Genomic DNA, 26,069 nt, shown 5'->3' with positions numbered 1-26,069 from the left:
TCAATCAGAGCGGGGTGCTGTCCAAAAGACATCCCATCCCAATGGTGGTTGTGTTTCTAGCAGCTGCAACTGCCCAAGCGAAGATTCAAAGCACACTTAAGGGAATATGGAAGGCGCGTGAAAGAACCTGACTGATAATAATGGATTTCCCAGACTATTCTGCTGTACCCATGTGAGGATGAGGACATATCTCTTGTCTTTCATTTATGAGAAGGTCTGAAGTGTTGACCATGTGGTGTGTAGAACAGATGCCTCACAGGTGCTGAGGTCCTTTGGTTCTGGTACTCCAGCCTCCCAGCAGCTTCCAGATACTCAAGCTGTTTCCTTGAGTCTGTGGTGTCAAAAAAAGACATGCAACATCTTAAAAACAGATGATTTCTTTTACATAGCCTGCATAGTCGCGGATTTATGTTTTTGACATGGCCAAAAAATCAATTACTGAGCAAGTACATAAAAATCAGTGTTTAAAACTGTCGCCTTGTAAAATAAAGGGATACAGGGATAAAGGGATAAACCATTGCCACCCAATTCGACTTGCACTTCAAAACAGAACTTTGTGTACCCACGCCACAATTTAAACAAGTCAATGAAACTAGCTGCCAAATTTATGGGCCCTAAATTTAGGTCTTGACTTTGTAGTTTTTCGAGAACTGGCTGAAAGCCAATGCGAAACAGTTTTCATGACAGCTTTAGTTTTTGAGAGCAAGGATTATAAAGTATTCATTTAAAACACACAGGGGCTAAGCCGAGCTGTGCTTGCACAGTCATGAACTGTCAACAACCTGTTTTTGATTGAGCTTCATATTGAGTTTTCACATAGACGAGTTTTCATAAGATCTGATCCATCTTTGAGTCAGAAAGACAAATCGTTTCTTTATAGTTCATGCTTGCCAAAGGGACAGAGCTGCTGGGATATATAACAGTGCTGCGCTTTAGCCAGACTTACACATTGTTAAAGTTTAAAGCTAATAAATATTTTGCAAATGCTGTTTATAAAAGTGCTACTTTGTAAACCAGAATATCAGAAATATTGCTAATGCTTTTTTAATGCTGTGTTCACGCCAAATGCAAAGTTTCGTGTTCCTAGCTCTTCACGCAAATTTCTTGCACAATTTGAAAATGTTCAACTTGCGTGGAAGACAATTGACACAGGTACGCGGCAATCACATCCCCCGATTTGCATCATTTGCGTAGGCATGCACGAAATCAGATCTTCTCTTTACATTTACTTTGTATGTAATTTACACTTACAAATCGTTTAATTTGCATTAGTGAACACATCATAAAAGTATTTATTACACTAACTACAATTCCATAAACTTTTAACCGTAGTTTTACAGATTATTACTATGCCATCACAGCACCAGGATGCTAGTAAGTTTTTGGAACGTGATTATTTGAGGGAATCTATTGAGAACGCAGCCTTTAAAAGTAAGCTCTGTTTACATTCTAAACACGAAAAATATATTTCCACTAGCTCAGATTCAGACAGAATCTCTTGAAGCAGTAATGATGCATAAATAAATCTACTCCCATTCTGATTAGTTGAATTCTGTATCACCTATAGTTTATTTATAGGCAGGTGGATGGGGTCATTTGAGCATAATTCATTACCTAACTTCAGACATCCTCCTAACGCTCTCTGAATTTTAATATGACCATAGGCTATAGGTGCCAGCTGGTGATTAGGTTAAGATAAAGAATTCATGATAAGATTGATGACATTCAACCTTAATATTGTTCCTCTGAAGGGAGCAAAGGGACATTGTAAAGATCTCCTTTAACAGCTTCACTTAACACTTGAGAGGACAAAGGAGGTGTATACAGCACAAAGCATGTGTTATATAAATGCATGTTTGATTTAGGTGCCCTCAAACAAATGTCAATGTGGATCAATTGTGAAACATCAATGGGGTTACAGGGTGAGGTGTAATTGTTCAGTTTCGCACTTTTATCAGCAAATGAACAGAGAAACGTTCACAACGCAATGCCGAAATGTTTAGCCAGCATACTCAAAGTAAATGCAAAGCAATGAAATAAAAACATGTCATAAGTTTTAGTTTTTAATAAAGAACAATGAATCAAGAACTTCTGTGTGCTTCACCATCTCAAAACTGTGAGCCAAGGAAGGTATAAAATGTATTATAGCAAATAAACTAAGCACAGTCACTAGAAGTACCTTAACAGTAATGTCTCTTTATATGTTTCATAATGATTGATTTTGAAATGAGTGCTAAGAAAAACAATAGTCTTTTGGTGATGCTTAAAGGTACAGTTCACCCAAAAATAAAAATTCTGTCATCATTTTCTCACCCTCGAGTTGTTCCAAATCTGTATACATTTCTTTGTTCTGATGAACTCAGAGAAAGATATTTGAAAGAATGCTTTTAACCAAACAGTTCTTGTCCATCTTTGACTACTCTAGTAGGAAAAATTACATTAGTATGCAAAATTGCCCCAGAACTGTTTGCTTGCCTGCATTCTTCAAAATATATTTTGCGTTCAACAGCACAAAGACGTTTATAAATCTATTTTTCCCACTATAGTTGTCAATGATGGCCAAGAACTGACTGGTACAAGCATTCTTCCATATACATTTCTCTGTTTACATCTAAACAAAGAAATTTATACGGATTTGGATCAACTTTGAGGGTGAGTAAAAAAATAATGACAGAATTTTCATCGTTGGGTGGACCAAAATCCAAATGCTGAGATTTAACTTGAAACAATATATTCATTTGCCAAAAATGGCATAAAATATAAAATCATTCAAAATATGCAAATTCTTTAGTCATGTTGTTCACCCTCGCTAATGGTTGTTATTCTTTTGGCTACAAGCTAATCCAGCACCGCCAGTATTCATGTAATGGCGTGACCTGTGTGACTATCACAGACACAGGTGGATAACTGTTGATTAAAAAAGTAATTTGGCTGCTAAATTGCAGACATGATTAGATGGATCAGTGCTTAAACATCTCCATTAACAATGCAGTAAATCCACATTGTTCAGCACTTGCTTCATATTACTGTGCGACAGAGTTTTAACACACGACGCCCCCTCTGTTTTATTTACATAATTTTACATAAACTATATAGGATGCTTGATAGTAATCAAAGGACCTCTGTCAGATTACATATAATACAGCAAATATAAAGCTGAAGCCATAATGCATTCGGTTCATTTTATAGCCAATTGCATTTAGATACATAAAGACAGTTCCTTAAATGAAATAGGAAAAGGTTTTTAAGTTCTAGTTAGTTATTTCAGTTATTTAATTTTCTGATCAAAGTATCTTTTCATTTGGCAGCCAGTAGTGTTTTTGAGATGTAGAGAAAAGGGAAAGGATCTCAGTTTGCAGGACTTTGTAAGGTCTTTCCAAAGATAACTCTAAAACAAAACTCATTAGGGAATTATTGGACTGTATTGTTGGTTATTTGTTTAATTATTTGTCAATAAGATCTTCAAATACTAATATTCCAGTAAATGCAGAATTAACAATATCGAACATTGCCAATAATCGTGATATAAAAATAATCAATTATTGTTACACCTGTAATATATGCACCAAGTTTAAAAATAATCATAATTTATTAAACTGCATTCAGGCTTTTTTTAGCTCACCGCCCACATTACCTGTCATTGTGTTTTTATACCTGCTGAGCACATTTTGTTCAAACAGCATATCGGACAGATTGCATCTCTCTGGTCTGAAGACTTTTGTCTTCACACTGAAGAACTGTTCTATTGGCACGGATAACTTGTTTTCAGAGTTTATCAGCTTTATATCTGATATTGATATTTTCTGTCAGTACACTATCTGTTGGCTGCCACACTTATCTGCCAACTTAACATATTCTTGTGTAACAGAAACATGTGCGATGATGTAAATACAACATTGGAAGTGTCACTCACTGACCTCTCTAACTTAAGTGTCAGCTTGAGTGTGTCTACTGGCAGGCTCATGTCCTTGCACACTTTGTGCCTTAGGCCAGATATACATATTTTATATTCCAAGTGAAAAAAAAGACCTTAACTTGACCAGTGATCCACATGCACTCTCGTTGAAAGGAATAGATCAGCGTTGACATTTTAATAAGCAAAACGTAGCCAAAGGTGTTTGGATGCTTAAATTTGGGCGGGTAAAGTTTAAATCCAGCTTCCCTCTTGTTCCTATCATTCCTGCCCTAAATAAAATGCAAAGACATCAATGAATAAAGAAACGAATAGTACGTGATTTTCCACGAATAAAGAGTTCTAACAGTGAACATTTGAAGTACCTTTCCTCATGTAATTTTCTTGAAAAAGTAGGAGTATTTTCGCTCTGAAGAGGACCATTGTGCTTTGGTCTGTTTTCCCTTCTCAAGTGCTGTCTGGCTGGTTGGCTGTCAGAGCGCTGTGTTCCAGAGAATGATTGCACTTGGTTCTCAAACAGACTATGCTGCAGCGTTCCATCAGATACACCATCTGACACACAAACAGGTTTTCATCAGCTCGCTGTAAACTTTCTTTCAGGCTTTTTATAACCTCTTATGCTGCTCACATGAAACTTCACGCTTCTTCCAATAGACCATTACTGGAGTTATTTTAAGCAGAACTTGTAGACCAGAAATCTTGAACTAGTTAGCAGCCACCCAAACAAAATCCAACTAAAATTATGATTTATTCAATTTCACATTGTAACAAAGTCAAATTTTATTTATGATTTGAAGCGTTTATGATCTTTGTCAACAACTGTATCTGTAACAAATGTGCTATGCCTATGAAGCTTAACAATCGAACAAAAAGTCAGCTTGAGTCTTGGATGACTGGTTTTTAATGCATGTTTACTATAGTATGATGTGTAAATGTCTCAATGCCTGTTTGTCTAGAGGGATAGTGTTAATGTTTTTGAATCAAGACTTATCTGTGCATCCAGGACCAACAGCGATTAGACGTGCAATGCAAACTACACAGGTTAAGAAAACTATCATAGGTGATGATATAAAAGCCCGGGAGGACGTCAGGAGGCCCAAATGCAGCACTAATCTTATCAGCTTTTACATATGAAGCAAAATCTGTTATATTATGTTTAAAGAATTCTTGAAAAATCTCAACTATTATTCGACTATACTATTTATGTGTGCGGGCATTCATTCCAGGGCCTTTTATAAGAGAAGCAATTTTGAAAACAGCGCAGTATTAATAACCATAAAAAAATGGACAATTTAGTTGTTTATATTTTTATTTTGAGACATAGATTTCAATATAGCAATGTATACAGAACCAAAAAATGTTAAAACGGATATTTTAGCACATTTAAGACATTTTAATCCTATTAAAAACTAAATTCTAACATATTTTTTCTCTCAAACTGAACACAGACAACATGTGTATTCTAAATCAATGATTGACAACATATACAAAAAGTGTAGTGAGGAAAGGTCCTGCAACAGAGATGAACTGTATAAGTATATCACCTAACCGGGCCTCGTATGTAAATGTTACATTTAGCGATAATGATGATTCAGATTGATTTTCTCATCTTACCTCACCCATGAACACTAAATCAATCTTATTAACCAGCCATAAGACAACTACTGACTTGTTGCCATTCAAGAAGTGAATAATATGTATTCTGTACATTACAATATAAAAAATACATTCAAAACATCAAAAAAGTTAAAGGGATAATATACCTAAAAATAACAATTCTGTCATTCACAAACCCTCATGTCATTTCAAACCCTGTATATCACATTAACTCCTTTGTAACACAAAAGAAGATATTTTGTGTCTATGTAATGTATGGGTCCAATGTTGTATGGTAACCAATGTTCTTCAAAACTTCTTTGTGCTTTGCAAAGAAAGAATGTGATACAGGTTTAAAATAACATGAGGGTTTGTGAATGTTTTTTGTTTATAAAAAACCCCATAAAACAACAACTAGTCCATTGTGAATGATACATCACCCCCATAGAAACCTTGAAGATTAAAACTTCATATAAGTATAAAATTGTGTGTTTTCAGCTTTGAGTGTCGTCGTCCATGTTCTTCGTCTACGGTGACTGCAGCCCATCTAGACAATTGACACTGTTCATTCCAGAGTGATTGATCGAACTAAAATCTATAACAATCCTGCTTTTCTTTGGCTCGAACTGCCTGCAAGACAGAAACATTAAAACTAAATGAAACTGACATTGGAAAGATTAATATGCAATTTAAACCAGACATACAAATGTTCACTTCCATTTCAAAGTATACCTTGATAGCGTGAAAAACAATACTTCCTCTCCTCGTTGTTTTTGTATCATAAGCGACTGACCTCAACACACCAAAGTAAAACAAGTTACACACTCTTGAGAGAACACAAGCAGCTTCCCCACCTTAAGGCAAAGGGACCATGTAGCTCCAAATCTAAAAGAAAAAAAGTCCCACCGAAAGGAATCGGACCAGCAGGTGTAAAACGCTTTATTTTCACACTTTTAGCCTTGTCCTCTGTGTCGCTTCACAGAACCTGCCTTTTCATCTCCTTTTATTTATTTTTCCCCTCCATCAGTTCTTCCCTGTTCCTTCTACTTTTTGTTCTTGTATTAACCTCTCCCTCTCAGTTTGAGATGAGCTGGATGGAAGAAAAATCTATTTCTTTCCATTGAACCTCCATGACAACACATGCCAATGCAAAAAGAAACTCTGCATGCAACAAAGTATTCAAAGACTGTCCATGAACACCCACAAGCCTTTGAGTCTTGCTCTTCTTTATTCCTTAATGCAAAGCCATCTTAAGATCATCTTTGAACAAAAACGATTCATCATCTTATTCAGAACTTCAACAAAGGTGAAGTTTCAATAACGCTTCTGTTTATCTACCATTCCTCTTTATCTGGCTAGGGGGGAAAAATCCTAAAGCATGTTTTGCATGTTGCTGCAAGACACTCTTAAGGCGGATTTTTCCTTCTGTGTCAAACCTACACCGTAGGCAACACGCCGGCTTTCCTTTATACTTGTGCGTGTCCACGTCGTCAGGCAATGACCACTTGGCGAGTCCACGCACGTGTTGATTGTGTAACCAAGACAAGAGGCAAAGATGAAGGGTCAAGTGAAAGTGTTTTATTTGTTGAAGGACACAGAGAGTTAAATGCATTTTCCACAGGTCAGCAACAGCTCAGCTATGCATCTGAACAAATGAAAGTATAAATAAACAAATCAAAAACTGAAATTTAACAAAAAGGAAATCAGATGAAAATAAGGACATTATCTATAGGCAATGTACTCTTCACGCATGTCACTTGTGTTCGCAGCATAAAGCGTGTATGAGCTAAGATTGTTAAATGTCCAGATGAGTATTCACTGGTGCATAGCGATCAATCCTGATTTTGCATCAGGGTCAGAAAGCTTGTAATCTCGCGTTTGACGCAGGATCCATTTTAATATGGGTTTTATTAAGTAGCTCTTGGTTGTGCAATCAAAGGCTTGAACCCATGGAAATGCAGACATCGAGCTGGCCGAATTTGTAGTAACGCTGGAAGTATTTCCTTAGATGGGGAACAACCTTCAAAAAGCGTCAGCAGGGGAATTAACCTTGCTACCCTCAAAGACAGCCAAACAGCATGAAAGTATCTTCAAGGATTTCCTGATTTTCATCTTCAGGCGGATCTACTCCTTTTGTCTCCTCAGGCTCATGTCCCTCCAGTCCCATTTGATCTCGCTCTGATGAAAGTCTTCAGAGCATATTTAGCGAGCATCTATATATAGTGCGTACATAGAACCGGTGAGATGAGATTTCCGTCCTGTCCTCTCTTGCTGTGGTTCCCGCTGGCTCTCTCTTACACAAAGGGGACTGTGTTAGGACGGCCATCCCCGCAGAGAGTTCAGTCGAGTTGACGGTTAACCCTGTGTTTCATGAAAACAACAGTGAAGGACAACTTCACTCGTTTTACACGCATTCAAGTCTCATAGGTCATTGGGCGATTGCCATAGCACCGGAATACGCTAAATGGTATTTTGTCAGGTTTGAATAAGAATAGATGGACCTTTTTTTATTCTTGTAGCTCAAGGCTAATATAGTTTACTAGAACTTCAACTATACGATTAAGAGAAATGTTTAAAAGTTAAAAAAAATGCTTTTGTAAATCAAATCAAATATCAGGCTAAAATTAGTAAAAATAAATAAAACGTATTTAAGTTAATTGCCAAGGCAGCATTTCATTGAGTTTGAGTTGAGGCAATACAACAATTATGAAGTGAACATCTATTAAAAAATTATATATATTTATTATCAATATTAAAAAACTAGTTGACAAAAGCACCTTTAAAATGTTAACAAATAATGACAAGTAAAAACAATCTTATTATGAATAACAAAATAGATATTATTAGAAATATAGCATATTATATAATAACAGTACTAATTTAATCTAATAATATTTTAGTTATAATTTATAATACTACTTTAACTTATAATAATAATAATACACTAATTGTATTATAAATAATTGTAATAATAACAATATACACATTATATTATTGTTGTTAAAAATATATGTTGTTAAATATTTCTTAAAATATAAATATTTTAATATTAGTAAAACCCAAAACAAAACTGCAAACAAAACTATAATAATGCTGTTGTAGCTCAAACAGTCGTACGTTTGTGCCAACATCATGGATTTGACTCCCTGGGAATGCATTGATTGAAAAAATAAACTGTATACCTTGAAAACAGTGCAAGTCATTTTGGATAAAAGCTTCTGCCAAATGCATTAATGTTCATGAAAGTGAACATTAAAGCTAAAAAAAAAAAAATCTCAGGACAAACATGCAGCTACACTTACAGAATACATTTGCACTTGTATTCTTTGAACTGCTCAAGCGTGTATGTGAAGAGCAGCAGCAAGCAAACAACCTAGAATGTTGTACAGGTAAGTGCTTGCCAAGCAAGTGAACCCAGTCTTGAACCAAGTCTATGGATTTTCACCTATTTATTTTTAGAAAGGGATTAAGCAGAATGTTATGTTATAGTTATGGTGTTTACCATAACATTTCAATTTACTGTATCGTATTTAGACTCAGACTAATTTTAATTCCTAGTCACACTGCAGGTCACTGTAAACATCCTCTCAAAGTATTAATTCATGCTTGATACATACTGTACAATATCATTCACAAGAACACACACGCTCAATCTTGTCAGTAGACAAAAAAGTATCAACTGTTAATAGAGCTGTACTATTAAAACACTTTTTAACTTATTTTAAAAATGTTAAAGTCACTTTTAAACCGCTATCTAAATGGGACGTAAATTAATTCAGATTAATCGATGCCCATTTTTGGCACTCCAGACTTAAGTCTATCTATAAAGGTAACTGCTTCTTCTGTAGCACACATGTGGCCCACCCAGACCCCATAATGCAAACTCACTCCTCCCCATCAGGTCTCTCTTCCTCACAGAGGCTTGTTAAGGTTTCAGGTCACACATTTACCCACAGGTCTGAGGGTCGGGCTCAATTGCAGCCTTGATTGTATGATAGATCAGGCCAAAAGTGACAGGAATGCAAATGAAGTGGCTTCATACACCGACCCACCACTCAACCCCGGACACGAGAGACTCACTTGTATGCGACTCCTGCCAGGTTAAGCAGCCGTCTGGAGGCAGTCATTTCTGGACTGTCATGGTATTTGTCTGACAAATAGATCACATCCTTTATACCTGCAGGGCACAGACAGAACAGAGAGGCAAGGGTCAGACACTTAAACACACATGCGAAATTCAGAAAGCTCAAATTGGTAGCCGGCAAGCTTTGGGAGAAGGAAGGAGAGTTCCTAACTTATCTCGGTAGGCTCGAGCCAATATTAACCACTCCCAATTGAGAGGAAATCTACCCCACTGGCATCCTTAAAACACGCGGCGCATTTGGCGTCACCCCCACGCATCAAGCTGGCTATTTGCGAGCGCCCCACATGAGACGATTCTATAAAGAGCCCAGTTACCAGAGCGTTGCAGAAAAGTGTGAAAAATATGGCGCCTTCCCCCACTCGCCCTTAAAGCTTTCAGAGGTGAACTGTCCAACATTGCCACAACTGTCGTTCCCACCTCCAATAAATGTACCTGATAGATACCCACCCATCCCCTTCCCACGAAAACACAAAGTCTCTCCATCATGTATTTTTGTCTGCACAGGAGGAGAGAAGGGCTGTGATCGAAGCCAAAATGACTTGCACAGAGTGAATTCTTCCTGCCATTAAAGGTTGTCATTACAAGCGTGGGGCCTCTCCACAGTATTACTTCAACAATTTTGAAGAGGGAACAGTCGAAATTACTATGAACACCCTGGCAATGCCCATCTCACAACCATTTTGATGGTGACATTTTTGATGCAGAAAGGGGAAAAAAACTCCAAGCGTCATCCGACTATTTAGAATAGAGCAAGCCATCAACAGTTTCAAAAATAGTGGCTGGCTTGTGCAATTTCTTCAGCCTTCTCCTTAGTCAATCAAATACTTCCACGTAAACATGTTTTAAAAACGCCCCGCGAAAAAAACACACTGATAAGCATCGGAGCCGCTCAAAACGCATCCAAAAAGACAAGCTGTCCGACACGACGAAAGGCTCTGATGGAAGGTGGAGCAGAACTCTGGAGATGCCACTTTCCAGAACGCTCTCTGGAGATGAGCTGGTGACAGTGCACATCAGTCGCTCCAAAAAACAGTCACAGGAAGTGACAAGATGGCAGGCACTTGGGAGCTGAACACTTTAATTCCACAGAGTTGAGAGGCACTGAAGCCACACTTCAGATGCGGCACCAGAGCGCCAAAGAGCAGGAGGACATCAATGCTGTGGAAAGTGAAAATGATTCCGTGTCATTTTAAGCAGCAAGATTGAGTAAGGGATGCATTTGAACTACACTGGAAAAGCCCAGCAACGCTTCCTCGCTGGAGAAGCGGCTACAGATTGGCGGTGGAAAGAAATCAAATGAAATATCAGGGGACTCCACTTTCACCAAGCCTCAGGTTCTTTATCCTTGTCTGTAATCTTACTCGCAGTACATGGACTTCGAAAAGATGGAGAATGTACCGGGGAGATTTTGACACTGTAGTTAAAGAGCAGTTGTCAAATCAAAGACCCGGCAGACGTTTAATATGGAATCGGAGTAAGCAACAGTGACGTTGGCACATGAAAAACTTACCAATGACACTAAACAGTATAAAAGCAAGATTAAAAAAGCCTTCGCTTTAAAAATTCTCTTTGGTGTTAATTAAATTACATTTAGAAGAACCAGGGCTCCAGACCAAAAATAAAACTAAGGAGCCATTGGAAATAAATATATATATATATATATATATATATGGGAAAAAAACAGGTCCCGAATTATTTTTCATAACATTAACTTACACTTTTAAATCATATTCTTTTAGTTATCCTGTTGTGTGTACATCTTTGCTCACATTAAGATGTTCAGTCGTTTTCCCTCATGAGCAAACAATATGGATTTGCAGAATTCTTTTAAATGCGTTTACATTTGTACACAAACAAATGTGTAAAATGTGTTCTTAAAATGCTGCCTGTCTATGCATTTAAATGCAAATGACAGCAGATTTGGTTGTGCTTATTTATAAAGAGGCAGAGAAGTGTTGATATTGATTGAAGACCATTTAAACTCGGAATACACCGGACCAAATGACTCTGAATTCATTTGAACTTAAAGAAAATGTGTAGGTCAATACCATATATATTTATTATGTTATATGAAAAAGTATAGCCTACATTTGATTGTTAATAGAGTTCAAGTCAAAACAAAATGGCTTTACATTATTATGTTGATTTTAGTTTGTAATAATGACACTTTTCCGCATGTTCACAACTCAATGTATATAACTTCAAATAAAACTTCAACTGTCGTTCATTCTTACTCTGAACGGATTAGAAATGATCCAGCTGTGTCTTATAACAAATACGTTCCTTGTACTTCTCAGTGGCTAGTTTCGTTTTAAATGTCTCAAATATTCTATTGTTCGTCTTTAGACTCTTAAAAAAGACTAGTAATGCGCTCATGTTGTATCTGTATGCTTGTCAATAACAAGCACTAAAATCCAGAATTCCAGGGAGTTTTCTGCAGAGATCTGCGTTCCCTCATCGAGCATTGTTATCCTGAAAGAGGAAAGACGATGAGCAGAGCGCTGGCGCTGAGCGTCCAGGAAAAAGCCCAGCTGCTGGTGTAACTGGTCATTCGCACCGCTCCTGCTACTAGGGGACCTCGAACTATTGTCGGCCCGGCATGAGAGTCGGGCACTCTTAAGAGGAGGCTTAAGACCAAAGCACCTCTTGTGTCGGGAAGTGAGGTTTACCTACATAGCTCTCTCTCGCTGGCCTCCACTTCACTTTTACTTTTAAAGAGCGGCGCTTCAGTTGGAAACACTTCAAAAACGAGTAAATTTGCATGGTCGCCAGTGGCTATCTCCACATAAATATCACTCGCAATTAAATATTTTTGGGCGTTTAAGGCTCAGTCTGGAACCCTGAGAACACAGACCAGCAATATCAAATGATTTCGCTCCTTCGGATGAAACGTTAAACCGAGGTGCTGACTCCCTGTGGTCATTTAAGATCCCATTGCACTTCTCGTAAAGAGAAGTGTGTCCTGGCCAGATTCCCTCTACTGGCCCTTGTCAATCATGGCCTCCTAATAATCCTAACCCTCTGAATTGGCTCTATCTCTCTCCTCTCCACCTATAGCTGGTATGTGGTGAGTGCAATGGCGCTGTTTTACTATGGCTGCAGTCACGTCATCCAGCTGGATGCTGCAAACTGGTGGTGGTTTGAGGAGAGACCCCCTCAAATGCTTGTAAAGCGCTTTGGGTGTACAGCAATACACAATAAAGCGCTTTATAAATACCTCATTCATTCATTCAAAAGCCAAGATGGAAATATATATCGCCTTTATTAAAAGAAAGCAAGGATTCGCATTCCATGTCACCTAATATTCCCTACATCCTCATGTTTTTTTAGTGGAGAGAGGCTTTTTCGTCTCATATTGTGAGGTTGTCTTGAACAAACACAAGCATAACGCCTTCAAAATGAACAGACAACAAACGACACCTTCGACTCAAATCTTTTAAACTCACTGCGGGTTAAACATCAGCCGCTTTTCTCGGCTCGATCCGCCCGGCATCATCCGAGAGCTATTTTAATTAAGGCGGACAGTATTTTTTTGCCGCATCGTGCCGGGCGCAAGTAAGCGAGGAGGATACGAAAGGGTGAGATGGGGAAAGAGCGCTGCTCTTGTTCCTTAATGATGCCGAAGCATCGAGAGGCAGCTGACACCCTGCTGAGATGCGGGCTGGGGCAAGGCCAAGCATCCTGAAGATCAGACGGTGCGCGAATGAGTGTCGTGCTATCTTCAGCACACAGCTTCAGTAGGCTTTGCAACAAGAGTACATGGCGGGGATCAGGAAATATAAACCAAAGCGAGCGAACGAGAAAGAGAGAGAGAGACGGGGAAAAAGGTTTTACTGGAGTTCAACAGATAAGAAGATATAGAAAATAACAACAGAGTAGAGATTGCAACAGGGAATGTAAGAGGAAGACGACCGGTCACCACGCAGGCTATATCAAACCAGATGAAAAAACGGGCCGCTCGAACTGATGTCCAATGCAGCTTCTGGTGGTGACCGGAGAACCTCTCTCAACATTTGTCTACACGTGTCTTTCCTCGGCAGACACATCAGAGTTTCAAATTTAAAGGCTTATATGCAGAAGCCTGAATAAATTTGTTAACAGTAAAATGAATAAAGCTTGAAATGTAATACAAGTACATTGCCATTCATAGTTCAGTTTGCACATTTGCACCAAGGGTCTAATCTTATGTTATGACGCCTTTGCATATATTCACAGATGTAATATGTAAAAATTAAAAGATTTTGCCTCTTTGTTGAAGGAGATAACTTCTAGGGATGCACCAAAATGAAAATTCTGATTCTCAAAATGATTTTAAGAAGAAAAAAAAAACATCCAATGCAAGCAATTCTGACTGATGCTGACTGACAACAATATCAGTCCACATCTCTCCTCCAAAGTCCGCCCACAAAAGCTGACTGTTCTCTCAGAAGGTGCACTGGTGGCCTGGATGCACAGAAAATATTTTGACAAGTTGTTTAGTGCAGGGAACTGTGTGCAACCACCGTATGATGTCAAAGGATGTCGTGAGCAGGGGGGCTACTGTCAGACAGCCTGCTTCCATCTGAAGTAAAGTTACCGAACGGTAAAGACGCTTTTATTCGGAAATTTACTTCTGTATGGCAAGTCCTGTGCTGTGTCTTTCTCTGACACTTTAAAATGCTCCACACACACACACACTGCCAAAATGTTTTCGGCATTAATAATGCGCACACGTGTCTCTCTCTCTGCGCTGGTTGCTGCTTGATCGAGTCATGTTCGGTAAAATGTATTCGTCCATTTTCACATTTTCAATGGCCGAACATTCGGTGCATCCAAAATAACTTGTATACAAAACGCACTCTGTAGAGCAGTTTGTCCAGTAATGGCTGGAATACACTACTAGACTTTTAAAATCTGAACAGATGTTTTTAAACCTAGACATCATACAAATCCAGACTTGTAGTGTATTTTAGCCTTAAGAGCTACTGTAGAAACAACATGGTGAGTCCATGCAATGGGACTCGGGGTTTATGTGGATACAAATAGCTAAAAACATAATGCTTCATTATGTAAGATCTTCATACACCTCTAAAGACACAGTCATGAACATGATATTGCATTTCTGTCAACAGATCCTTTAAAAAAAGTTACACATTGGACCTTTAAATGAATAAATTACGATTTTGCTTTTTGGATGAACTATTCGTTTATTGTTTGATGCTTGGATTGGTATCAGCAGTGATAATAAGCACATCAGTAATATCATATCGGCCTGATAAATAAAGATGTGCATAGTCTTTAAACCAAAAGCGTGAACAGAGAACTACTAAAAATTACAAATCTCTTACACCTTTACTATAAAGAACAACAAAGCATTCTTTTGATCCAGAGCAAACAAGCATACAGAGTACATTAATGCTGCTTATGAAACAGGGATGCCAATTAGCTGGACTGTTGGTAAGCTCCACTATAATGCACTGTGAGCAGAAATAAGGGCTGGAACATGGACACATGCAAACACCCAGAAACAAACGCTCCAAAGACAGAGACACACTCTCACCTGCTTGAATAATGAGTTTGGCGCACTCATTACAGGGGAAAAGCGCCACGTACATGGTGCAGCCCTTAACATCAGCAGAGTTCTTATTCATGATGGCGTTCAGCTCGGCATGGCACACTGCAAAAACAAACACAAAAAACAGCTTATTATATGTTGAGATACGCACACGATAAGCACAGAGCGATGCGTCACAGCCACAATTAACATTTCATCTTCAATTATTGGCTCTGTGCTCTTTTTGGCATGTCAACATTGTACCACTCCACCACAAAAGGCTCTAGTCACCAGTTCACAGTTAAAAAGAAAAAAAGAATGCGAGTCTGAACAGATGTCAGCTCTCCACAACATCACCCAGAAAAAGCCCAGAATAATCACTCACTCCGCTCGCCTTAATTACGGAGAATGAATTGGCCCATCAGAGGTGGCACATTACCACAGCGCCACAAAACGCCAGCCTGACACACATTTGCTTTGGCAGAGCTTCGGCACACGGGAGAAGGAGAGCAAATGTAGTTATGATGGAAGAGAAATGTCAATAATTTACGCAGAACACACGTGCACCCGCGCGCTCACAGGGGTCCAGACAGCCGACAAAGAGCAAGATGGAGCGCTTGATGGAGTGTGATCATCCCTGAACTCTAAAATCTTTCACAATAAAATTAAACGCGCGTTAATATTACATTCTGCCATTAACCTGACTAGACCATTGGTACACAAAATATTGCTACCAATGGACCGAAGAGAAATAAAGCACTGAAAAATGTGTTGAGAAAGCTCTTTTACATTTATAAATCCTGGGAGATGCCAAAGTGACTTACAGTGCATTTAAGCTATACTTTGGATTTTTTTGCATGTTTGGATAAATAAACTCATTTTATGGATTCTTTTCTGTTGCAAATTGCCTATTTAAAGCTCATATTCATATTTTTTTTTTATGTTCACATGCCTAAATTAAAATTGAACAGGCCATAAAAAGGCCTTAAATGTGGTCTTTCAGCACCCTCTAATGGAAAAACACAGTAAAGACTGTTTCTAAGGTAGCAGTTCTACACTGCAGACATGAATGATCGGTGTGATGAAGTGGTTGTGGCTCAGAAGTCTTTATTGGAAAATGTCTTGAAACCCCTATAGAGGAAAGGACGGAGACAAATACTTGTAGAACGAAGAAAGTGAAAAATGGGTTTGTTACTCTACGTCAAAGAGTTAAGGATGAACTTCTTTGGCTTAGCAAGCAGTAATTCAAACACCCAAAACACCAAAGAATATATGTGATGCACTACAAACACCTAAGGTATCGAAAGAGGTACAAAGTATTTTTTGGCAATATAACCTCATGCGTACTATTAAGAAAAGTTATTGCCCAATATAATGTTGTAAATGACCCAACGGCTTCAAATGACCTCCAAGTGCTCGGAGTTTATTCTGAATCAAACAGCACATGCTGCTTCACACATTTTTTTCACACTGAACTGCCTTTATGTGATCTGTGGCCATCGTATTTCACCCAACGTTTGATCATCTAGTTAATATCTTCTGCTTGATAACATAGGAGAGACTCCAAGCTATGGCTCTTTCAGAATCATTTCAAAATACAACTAATTCACGCTTCATCCTCATTGTGCCAAGTCTGTTGATTAAGGGATTTGCCAAATGAATCCTTTGAATAGAATAAACACACAGTCAATTGGAATGAAATGAGGTAAGACTGTAAATTAGCTTTTTGTTAATCCAAGACATATGATGTATTGTATGAATATTACACTTCCCACAAAAAATTGCTGTTTAAGGCCAAATGTGTCATAATGCCGAAGATTAGTAATTTAGCTTTTTCTTAAAGGGATAGTTCACCCAAAAAAATTGTGATGAATTCCCTCGAGTTGTTCCAAACCTGTATAAATGTATTTGTTCGGCTGAACAAAAATAAAGACATTTGGAAGAATGTTAACTCTGTTGAACACAGAATGAGAAATTTTAAGAATTTGTTTTGGGGCACATTTGACATTACAGTTTCTATAAGTTTATAAAATATATTTCTTTGTGTTTAACTGAACCAAAAAACGTATACAGGTTTGGAACAACTTGAGGTTAAGTAATTCATGACATAATTAGTTTTATGGTGAACTATCCCTTTAAGAAAAAAAGTGTGCTTAAACTCTTGTTAAACTGTAATAGGCACAGCCATCAGCACTCTAATCAGTTTGATGAAATTCAACCATCTGGAGTAATAGTTCATAATTTAAAATAAGTAAAGTAATGAGTAAATAACTATTAAATAATATTATGTTAGACCGTGTTCTCTTGTGCTGTCATTATGCGTTTGGGTAGAAAAGGTGCAGTTGCGTGCAATGTTTGTATACTTTAACCACCTCCGAGGATAGTGGGGGTCTCGAGTAACTGGCACTCTTATTTTGGGTTTAGCGGGCTGAAAAGTTTGGGAATACCTCTTCTAGACTGTAGCTCTTAACTAGACCATCATTTTAAACCAGCATACTTAAGAGGCATACAAACTGGCTCACAGCTATCAAAGATAAACTAATGAAAAACACATCCTATATAAACATAAGTCAGATCAAGAGCATTTGGCTTCGTATCAAATATGACATTATCGAACAATTGTAGCATTTCTTAGACAAAGGTTCAAGACACATAAAAAAATAGGGTATAAACAAAACTTAATTCTCCAAAACTAATCTCTGTGGATCCAGTCAAAGTAATTGCACAGCATTTCATTTAACTCTGTGGGTCACTTTGCAGGGCCCTCCTCAGTTGAGATTTTAAAACAACAAAAAAGATCTCATCACATCTCTATCCATTGACAAAACAAACCAGAGAGGACGAGTCATAGTTCAGAGAATCAGCCGAGTGCAAGACCGAAAAATCCTCAGCAAGGTTTCACACTTTCCCTTTGGCAGCACGACCCATTCAAAGTCTCGAGTTGGCATCTGCCGCCTACAGGAGTGCAAGATCCAGCTCATTTTTTATTTCTCATGCTAATAGCTGCCACAAATTGACCTTACCATTCCACAACCAGCAGCTCTACCTCATCTCACTCGTCAGGACAATACAGGTGAAAACTAACATGACTGTCCCATGAGCTCAAAGGATCATTCAAATACTGAAGCTGCATTAACAGATGATCATGGGAAGGGGGAATATACCATTGTAAAAAGAAAAAAATATTTCTATATTTTTAGCCGTTTGATGAATTATAATGCATAACATCATATTTATGAATTACAATGAATAACATATGGGAGTGATCATGCAAACAAATGACTGACAAAAGTTTTTAATAGTTTAAAATAAATAGCCATTTTAAGATGATTTATCAAAGGAAAAACTTACTGAGGTGTTATTAAAACATCTCCAATTTAGGTGTCAAAAACAGAACTCACCGTATGGGTATTTGGTGTCCAGCTTGTTATCAGCACTCCGGGACCAGGGGAGCAGGTCATCATCGCAACCATTGGGCATCCCATTGTACCCAATGCCCACTATTTTATTCTCCTGATTCACGATACAGGCACCGACCTAGAATAGAATTGTATAAAAGTTTATTTCAAAACATCCGTCCTACCAAAATAGCCAGACAGCAACACATCACAGCACTTTTTGTTTCATGCACCATGCCAAGAACTTTATGATGCACTACAGTCATGAATTATAAGATGAATTATAAAAACCTTTTCCCCAAAGACACAAGACTACAGAAATAATAAAAAGTCTATGCTCAAGTTCTGAACTGACATCAAGAACAGATTCTGATGGCTCACTGTTCTGAACTGACATCAAGAACAGATTCTGATGGCTCACTGTCCGTCCCAGCAAAACCTATAAAACTCAACTGATGCAACACGGGTCATTACATGGCTGTCAGCTCACTTCAGTGAGCGTGAGCGAGTGGGGGATTGACAGCCTCACAGTTCACTGAAACTCTCATGTTATAGATACACAATCCCCCTCTGCCCCTTTAGGAGTAATAGCGGATGCATGAATAAGCTGACCAGGGCTTATGCTTGACTGGACTAGAATATTGCCCAGAAATATTGTTTATATTGGCCGGGAGGTCATTGCACAGTGGGGAGCTGTGAATCAAGAACATGTTTTTAGAATAGGAACTGATAAGACACCCGTGTCCTGTGTTTGAATAACTGGCAGAGAGCTATAGGGTGTTATGAGGTCTGTCAGGTATTGCACCATAAGAAGACTTAGAGAAGCAAGTTAACCATTGAAATGTTTTGTTTACAGCAACTGAGAAAAACTTTGAGTAAACTCTGCATTTTTTAACAAATGTTGACAGTTCAATTAGTGTGTGAAAATTTTGTGGACTGTTAATAAATAACTACAAACTTGAATGAAAATACATTTTATCTTTAAAGCATAAAGTCTGCACCACAAAACTACATTTCCAGTCATTCTCTGGGGCAAAAGAATGGTTTAAATGCACATAAACTATCAATTACACACAATTAATGTATATATTTGTTATTTGTGTTGTTGCACTAGCACTACAAAAAGTATAATCTGCATGATTTTTTTAAAAGGTTCCATTTTTAAATACTCGCATTCAATTTTCCACAAACCAAAATCTTTTTAATCATGTTGTGTGTGCTTTGAAACGTCACAGAAGAAAAACAACTGAAAAGTATTATGACAATGCTGAAATTAATATGGACAATATATATTTAATGGAAATTCAAGTTGAGATCAAGATAAAAACTGTCCAAAACAATTCTGTGAAAATGTCAACCTTAAGATGAAAATGTTTTACCAAAGGTTTTCACTGTACTGATAGGTCTATTATATTATAATTACCCAATTCTGACTGGCCCTTTTGGAAGTATCAGTTCAAATGTGTATTAGTTTAACAGTCACTTAAACAATATTTAAAGGAGTCATGAATTAAGAAATCAATTTTAACCCAAGCTTTTGTTACAGTAAATAAGAGGGAATCATATTCAAGTAAACATCCTGTAAGTGTCAGAACTGAAAACGCCCTTGTTAGTGAAATAACAACAGTTATTGACACCAGTCCCAGCGAACGCCAGGTCCTGGAATGCACCTATCTATGACATAGATGGGTTGAATACCGCCTGCACAGAAGATGTTAACGACTACTTCTCTAGCCCCGCCCACTGGTTCGCACATGACAGTACTAAAGTAACAAGTTGCACGGACCCATATAGAGCGAGCAAGCCATAAAAATGCCGTTAAAGATCGCAAAATATTGTGGAGGGCCTGGTTGGAATTCCTTTGGATTTCGACATTAGTAATGCATGGTTAAAGAAGCGAATCGGCGATGTCTACAAATTGTAAAGTAAAAATTCCCCAACAAATTACCAACCATATTTTGATGAACCCCGACGTCCTGTGAATGTATCAGTCCTCTGAGAATCAGTATCTCTGTGATTTCGAGGGCTCATATATAATTTTTTCAAGGTTTTATCCACTGTTTGCGAATAATGGAGGCCGTTTTGAAGTGCTTTTGATATTATTTCAGGTACTGGTCCATTTCCATACCTGCCAACGCTGTCGCTTTGACCGGGAGTCTCCAGTTTGTTTGTCTATCATGGAAACTCTCATAACATTTGATACCCGCGATCGCGGTTACCTTCTGTCAGGTTCGCAATCACGGGTCTCAAATGCTGACAGGTACGGTCATATATCATTAAACACCATACAACTATAGGCTATACAAACTATACACAAAGCCATGCCATCACATCCGGGTAATAAGTCAGTAAATTTGAGTAAAATCACAGGCTTCACTTATCCCAAGCAAATGCGTCATATAAAATACAGATGTGGTGAGGTAATTTATAAATCACACAATGTCCCCAGATAATTCTAATCCGATGCCAATTGGGCTACTGTGAAACCTAACCTTATGCGTCTAACCAAATCCACTGAAGGCTCCAACTAAGTTTACTACACAAACTGATATCCAATCATAGCATTGGGCATTAACTTCCAAGTCTTAAAACCGAGCGTTTGTCGAGGCGGCCTTAAAACCCGGGTAGAAATGAGCCTGTTACTTATTGATTTTGATGTTTTTGAATGTAAAACCATGCAAACGTCATAAGTAGACCTCATACAACAGTATAGAACATTAAACAAGGCCAGTTCATGACACCTTTAATAAAATAGGTTGATGCTTAGTTCAAATAATACTTGGATTATTAATAATAATAATATGGGATTATCAAATGGCACCCCTTCAGTAGTTTATATTAGGCCTACTTTGAATTTTATTGTAATCCACAATAATTCATTAAACAATAATTGAACACAAATGTTTCAGTTCCACACTTAATTAAATATGACACCACACGCTTTTTTGAGTATCAAAACAGCTGTGTTTGGTATTTATTTTTATTTTTTGGAAAATTATGTTCTGAATGAAGCGGTCGCTCTCCATTTAGAACAAGCATGTGCATGACGTAGAGAGGGTAGAAAGGATCCTGCTGGCCGGGTGTATAATGACTATGTGCTAGGGGTGACCCTGAATAGTTGAAGATTAGATTCTTCGATAGGAGGAGCCTGATTCGACTACCAATCTCATGTTATGGGATCATGTCATTTTTTTGGGATCATGTCACATTTTTAGGGTTGGTACCAAAACCCCCAGCACATACGAGGGCGAGGTCTGGCTAAGACCCAGTGCAGGATCGCTGCATCTTCTGTGCTGTGAGACCGGTTTAGAGAAGCAGCACATCCCGCACACACACCCAGATGACTCACAAATGAATGTGTACATGGTCTCCAAACATTTGTTACTTACTGAATGTTTGGGCAAACAAATATAATTGAACACTTTGTCTGTAAATGCACTTGGTTCATAACTTTCTTAGACTAAACTTTACACTGCATGATACAAAAAATGATAATAAAGTACTATAAGCAAAATCACCACATATTTCAAGCACGCCGCAGACTTTTGGAACTTGTCATTCTCTGCACTGAAAGCAAGCATGTGTGTCAGTAGGAGGGAGAGAGAATTTTGGACTGTTAAAATGGCAAGATGGTTTATTGCATTCCTCCTTTACATGCGGTAAATAAATGAACTTTGTTGGTAGTTCATTGGTATTGCCATTTGTTTCAAATAATGAATTATTATCGAGTAGTGAGATCTGGTCTGGTCTAGTAAGTGGCACAGCATTGTTACGTGATGTTTAAGGAAAATGCCTATTCATTTTACAATTTATGGGATGTGTTTTAAACATACATTACCCTGTATTTCTGACATTTTGCCTCAACTCATTTATTTTGCACATTTCTACTTGAAACTGGCTTATTTCGTTTTTTATTTATTATAACGGTATATTCTGTTCTAAATAAATTCTGCAAATGAATGTTTGGTTGTTTTTTGCTGCATTAATGTACCCTTGACCACCAAGCTAAACACTGAACTCTTGGTTGGTCACCCAAACCTTGCTTACTCGGGGTATGTCAGGTCCAGAACATGTTTGAAGAGTAAGTTTAAATCAACCTCACAAATGATACCAAGAGTTAACACGCGCTGACAGAAACAACATGAAAACAAATTCAATGTATCAAAGATTTCCCAAATAAAGATAGAAATATCTGGGAAGCTTAACGTTTTTGACTGCAAAACAACGTAATAAATCAGATTTTTTTTCAAAGACTTAAATCTGCATCAATGTACAAAGTGCGGGATGAAAAAACATAAAATTATATAATTTTAGTTCTATGTTTATAAAACTATAAACGTTATAAATTAATGATTTAATTTAATATATAAATAGTTCAAATATATGCACTATTTTTATACTATAATATTAAAAAAATATCCTCATCATGGAAGTATGGAAGGTATGTTTGCCATTTCAAATACAAATACGTTTTCTTTTTTGTTTGTTTATTGTGACTTTTTTTGCTAAAAGGCCATAGCTTTCCAGATGTTAAATGGGGTGTTAAAGGCCTATCTTGAAAGACCAGTAACAAAATGTAATTTGGAGGAGGCTAAGGATTAAAAAAAAAAATTAAGAAATACAGATGGTGTGAAAACACTTAAGAGTGTTTTGATGTCATTTATTATGTATCTGAAATAAAGTGATAAAGGGACATTAATTATGTAAACACTGTGCCATAGGCCACTGTGCCAAATAATTTTATCCTGGAAATCCGGCCTACCAGTTCGAACGTGCAAACTTTGGGCTACAAATCTCTTTAACCATTATACCACAACTGCACTGAGATGCATCAAATATTACCTGAGTAATGTGACCCAATCATCCAAATGCTAAATAAATTGTTCTGAAGTTACAAGAATTGTAAGGTGAGTATACTATATATGCATGTAATTATATTTGGAGATTTAATAATAAACCTAATTAAAAGAACGTACAGTATTCAATGTAAATACATAAAACCTTACATTTATAAAGAACAGCTCACATTATTTTATTTAAAGATTAATTTATTTTAAATGGTTACAAATCATAAAATTTGTGAACTCTCAATCGCAATGGGTGTGACTGGAAATACTATCATCGTTATACTGTAAAATGAAAATATATTATATGTAATCTCTGCTTCCATGTCCATTTAACGTTTCCTTAAAATCAATCAACCCTGGAACATAACCTGCCCCAGAGCAGAGAGTGAGTTACTATGGTTACTTACATACCCAGAAAGTTACCTCCGTTTTTGGAACCGAAAGTTGAGGTTATCAGCTAACCTACCCTTAAACTTACCCGGGTATGTCACATAACCAGTTTTCTGGAATACCCACATGCACACACACTATCAGTCAACTATAGGCAAGACGTGACAATTCTGATTTGACAATGTAAATCTTTTGTCGAGGACAACCCTACTAGGCACACATACAAATGTCACGTACGTTTTTTTGTCATATCTATAACACATTCATTTTTCTACCTTTAAAAAAAAACTGTATAAACCTATATATATCTGATGTCTGGACTTTTATCATCCTGGTTTTAGTCAAATATAAAAAGATGTCTCATATTGGTAATAAATACATTCTGATTTTGAATTTTGTCTAAAAATTTAATCACCATCCATAGCAGTGGAATTGCCCTTTATTTAAAATTGACGACACTGCCGATTCACATTTCAGTCAAATATTGCAGGAATAACCCAGACAACATCTGTTTCAGTCTAAGAACTCCACAATGTTTTTGAGGTTAAAGGTGCAGAAATGCATTATTTACGGATTGCTTTACCAGTCTAATACCCAAGTGATTTGGGGCTGTGGATAAAAACAAGAGTTGGGCAGCCTGGCTTGTTGTAGGTTACCTGAGAATTAGGGTCTTTGCTCCTCTGTGCTGATAAGAACGCAACAGCCATGAAATATTCAGGCCACTCCAGATAGTCCTGCCTCTTCTTTATCGGACCTTCACTGTGTGTTCTGGTGGATAAGGAGCAACAAGAGAAAAAAAATTCTTCAGACATTATCATCAGTCAAGAATCCTCCAGGGCTTTTATTTTTGTGTAAAGTGATATGACACCTTTTGCGGCACATCTCAGTGACTGCGTTTGAGTCACAGTCACAGGGAATTACGTTGGAACATCTAATGGACCCATCTGACTCAATTCTCTCTTTTCTAGTCCTTCTAGCGATTCGTACTTTTCTGAGCAGCTGTCAAGAGCAGTTGTCTATGTGTGATGTCGAAATGCTGAGGGTTGATGATCTAAAGCTAATGGGCAATGCAATGAGACAATGCTGAAGCAATCATTAAACAACTTAAAAATGTAGTTATCTTTAAACTGTTCGCATAATAAAGACTTCGATGGAAATACCCTGACATTTAAGCTGGCACTTTGGAGTTCATTTTAGATCTAATGTGTTTTGAAGTAATAATGAAGACTGTCATGGTCTCATCTAAACATGTTGTTATCAACCTTGGCTGCTCTCACACACCTGAACGTGCCAAATGCAACCAGAAGAGGGCAGTAGTGTGTAGTTATACTAGGGTGCTTTCTTCATTATTTAGTCAAAGTTATTTCAAGTCACTGTATGATCCAAACAGTGTAATGCAGTCGTGTTGTCATATAGATGACAATGTGGCCATACCAATTTAGGTTGTTTTGAAAGAGAATTTTTGTGTAACAAACGTATCCATGCGTATTATACATAATGTGGGTATTAAAAATCCTATACGACATATACGCTATGTTCGATTCAATTTAGTACACATGATATGTGCTAACTGCCCAGAATGGGCAAAACAATATGCTAAACTGAAGGATTATTCTCTTCACCCATGTGACTTGTTGTGACCTACAATAGCTTGCGGTTTATTCACTAGAGAAATAATAACACTTTACCCGTTGAGGTGTGATGTGTTGTTTTCCGTTTGGTCCATCGCTTAAACTGAAAAATCAAAGTATGCTTATCAATTATTTTAAGGAAACCTGCGTGACCTGCAAAGATACATCCAGCATGCACAGAAGAACTTCCCGCGAAAAAAATGAAAATCCGCCTTCTTTTAGAGAGTTGTATTGAAGTGGACCATCTCTGCGTTAAGATTGCGCATGACCATATTTATTCCAGTTGTTTCTATGATACTCTTTGGTCAAAAAACACTTGAATGCATTGCTTCAGTGCGTTTTTTAAACTGTTAACACAGAAAACTCCTCTTGGAAAACAAATTTTATATTTTCCATTATAATGTTAATCTCGAATTTGCTAGAACTCTCAGAAGGTCTTTTATCAAATAAAGATTTTCTAATTTTGCGTGGTCCGTTCTCTGAGTCATCATAATTTGGACGAAAAAATACATATTCCTGTGGTATTCTGTTGAAAAATTAACGTCGAGCTCCGGTCAGTGACGTTGCGAACATGGAAGCGGAAATGAAAGTGAAAGGAACTGTTGTTTGATAGGTTG

General features: G+C 37.5%; 1 protein-coding gene across 3 annotated transcripts; it reads right to left on the bottom strand.

Moving 5' to 3' along the window:
• Window positions 1-5,204: 5,204 nt before the first annotated feature.
• On the bottom strand, window positions 5,205-26,033 carry dctd (dCMP deaminase). 3 transcript variants are annotated; one of them, XM_056762957.1, is made up of 7 exons: window positions 25,963-26,033; window positions 25,510-25,555; window positions 24,478-24,589; window positions 18,588-18,723; window positions 15,193-15,309; window positions 9,590-9,686; window positions 5,205-6,139 (listed from the first exon to the last, which is right to left on the bottom strand). In XM_056762957.1, the coding sequence occupies exons 2-7, from the start codon at window positions 25,545-25,547 to the stop codon at window positions 6,037-6,039; spliced, it is 603 nt and encodes a 200-aa protein (XP_056618935.1). In that variant the 5' UTR covers window positions 25,548-25,555; window positions 25,963-26,033; the 3' UTR covers window positions 5,205-6,036. The 3 variants fall into 3 exon arrangements, with proteins under 3 accessions (XP_056618935.1, XP_056618943.1, XP_056618927.1); XM_056762965.1 differs by lacking the exon at window positions 25,963-26,033 and adding an exon at window positions 24,690-24,878 and having other exon boundaries at window positions 25,510-25,954; XM_056762949.1 differs by lacking the exon at window positions 25,963-26,033 and having other exon boundaries at window positions 25,510-25,952.
• Between the last annotated feature and the right edge of the window lie 36 nt (window positions 26,034-26,069).

This window comes from Triplophysa dalaica, chromosome 2, assembly GCF_015846415.1.
Source record: "Triplophysa dalaica isolate WHDGS20190420 chromosome 2, ASM1584641v1, whole genome shotgun sequence".
Taxonomy (NCBI): domain Eukaryota; kingdom Metazoa; phylum Chordata; class Actinopteri; order Cypriniformes; family Nemacheilidae; genus Triplophysa; species Triplophysa dalaica.
Note: the sequence above shows the minus strand (reverse complement) of the source record. Positions and strands in the feature narration are given on the sequence as shown.

Bases quoted from the DNA above. Each gene is read 5' to 3' on its own strand.
- dctd (XM_056762957.1), bottom strand. From the start codon at position 25,547: ATGGACCAAACGGAAAACAACACATCACACCTCAACGG. The intron at 24,590-25,509 runs GTAAAGTGTTAT...CTTATCCACCAG, and splicing joins AACACATCACACCTCAACGG to AACACACAGTGAAGGTCCGA. The intron at 9,687-15,192 runs GTGAGAGTGTGT...TGTGCCCTGCAG, and splicing joins CAAACTCATTATTCAAGCAG to GTATAAAGGATGTGATCTAT.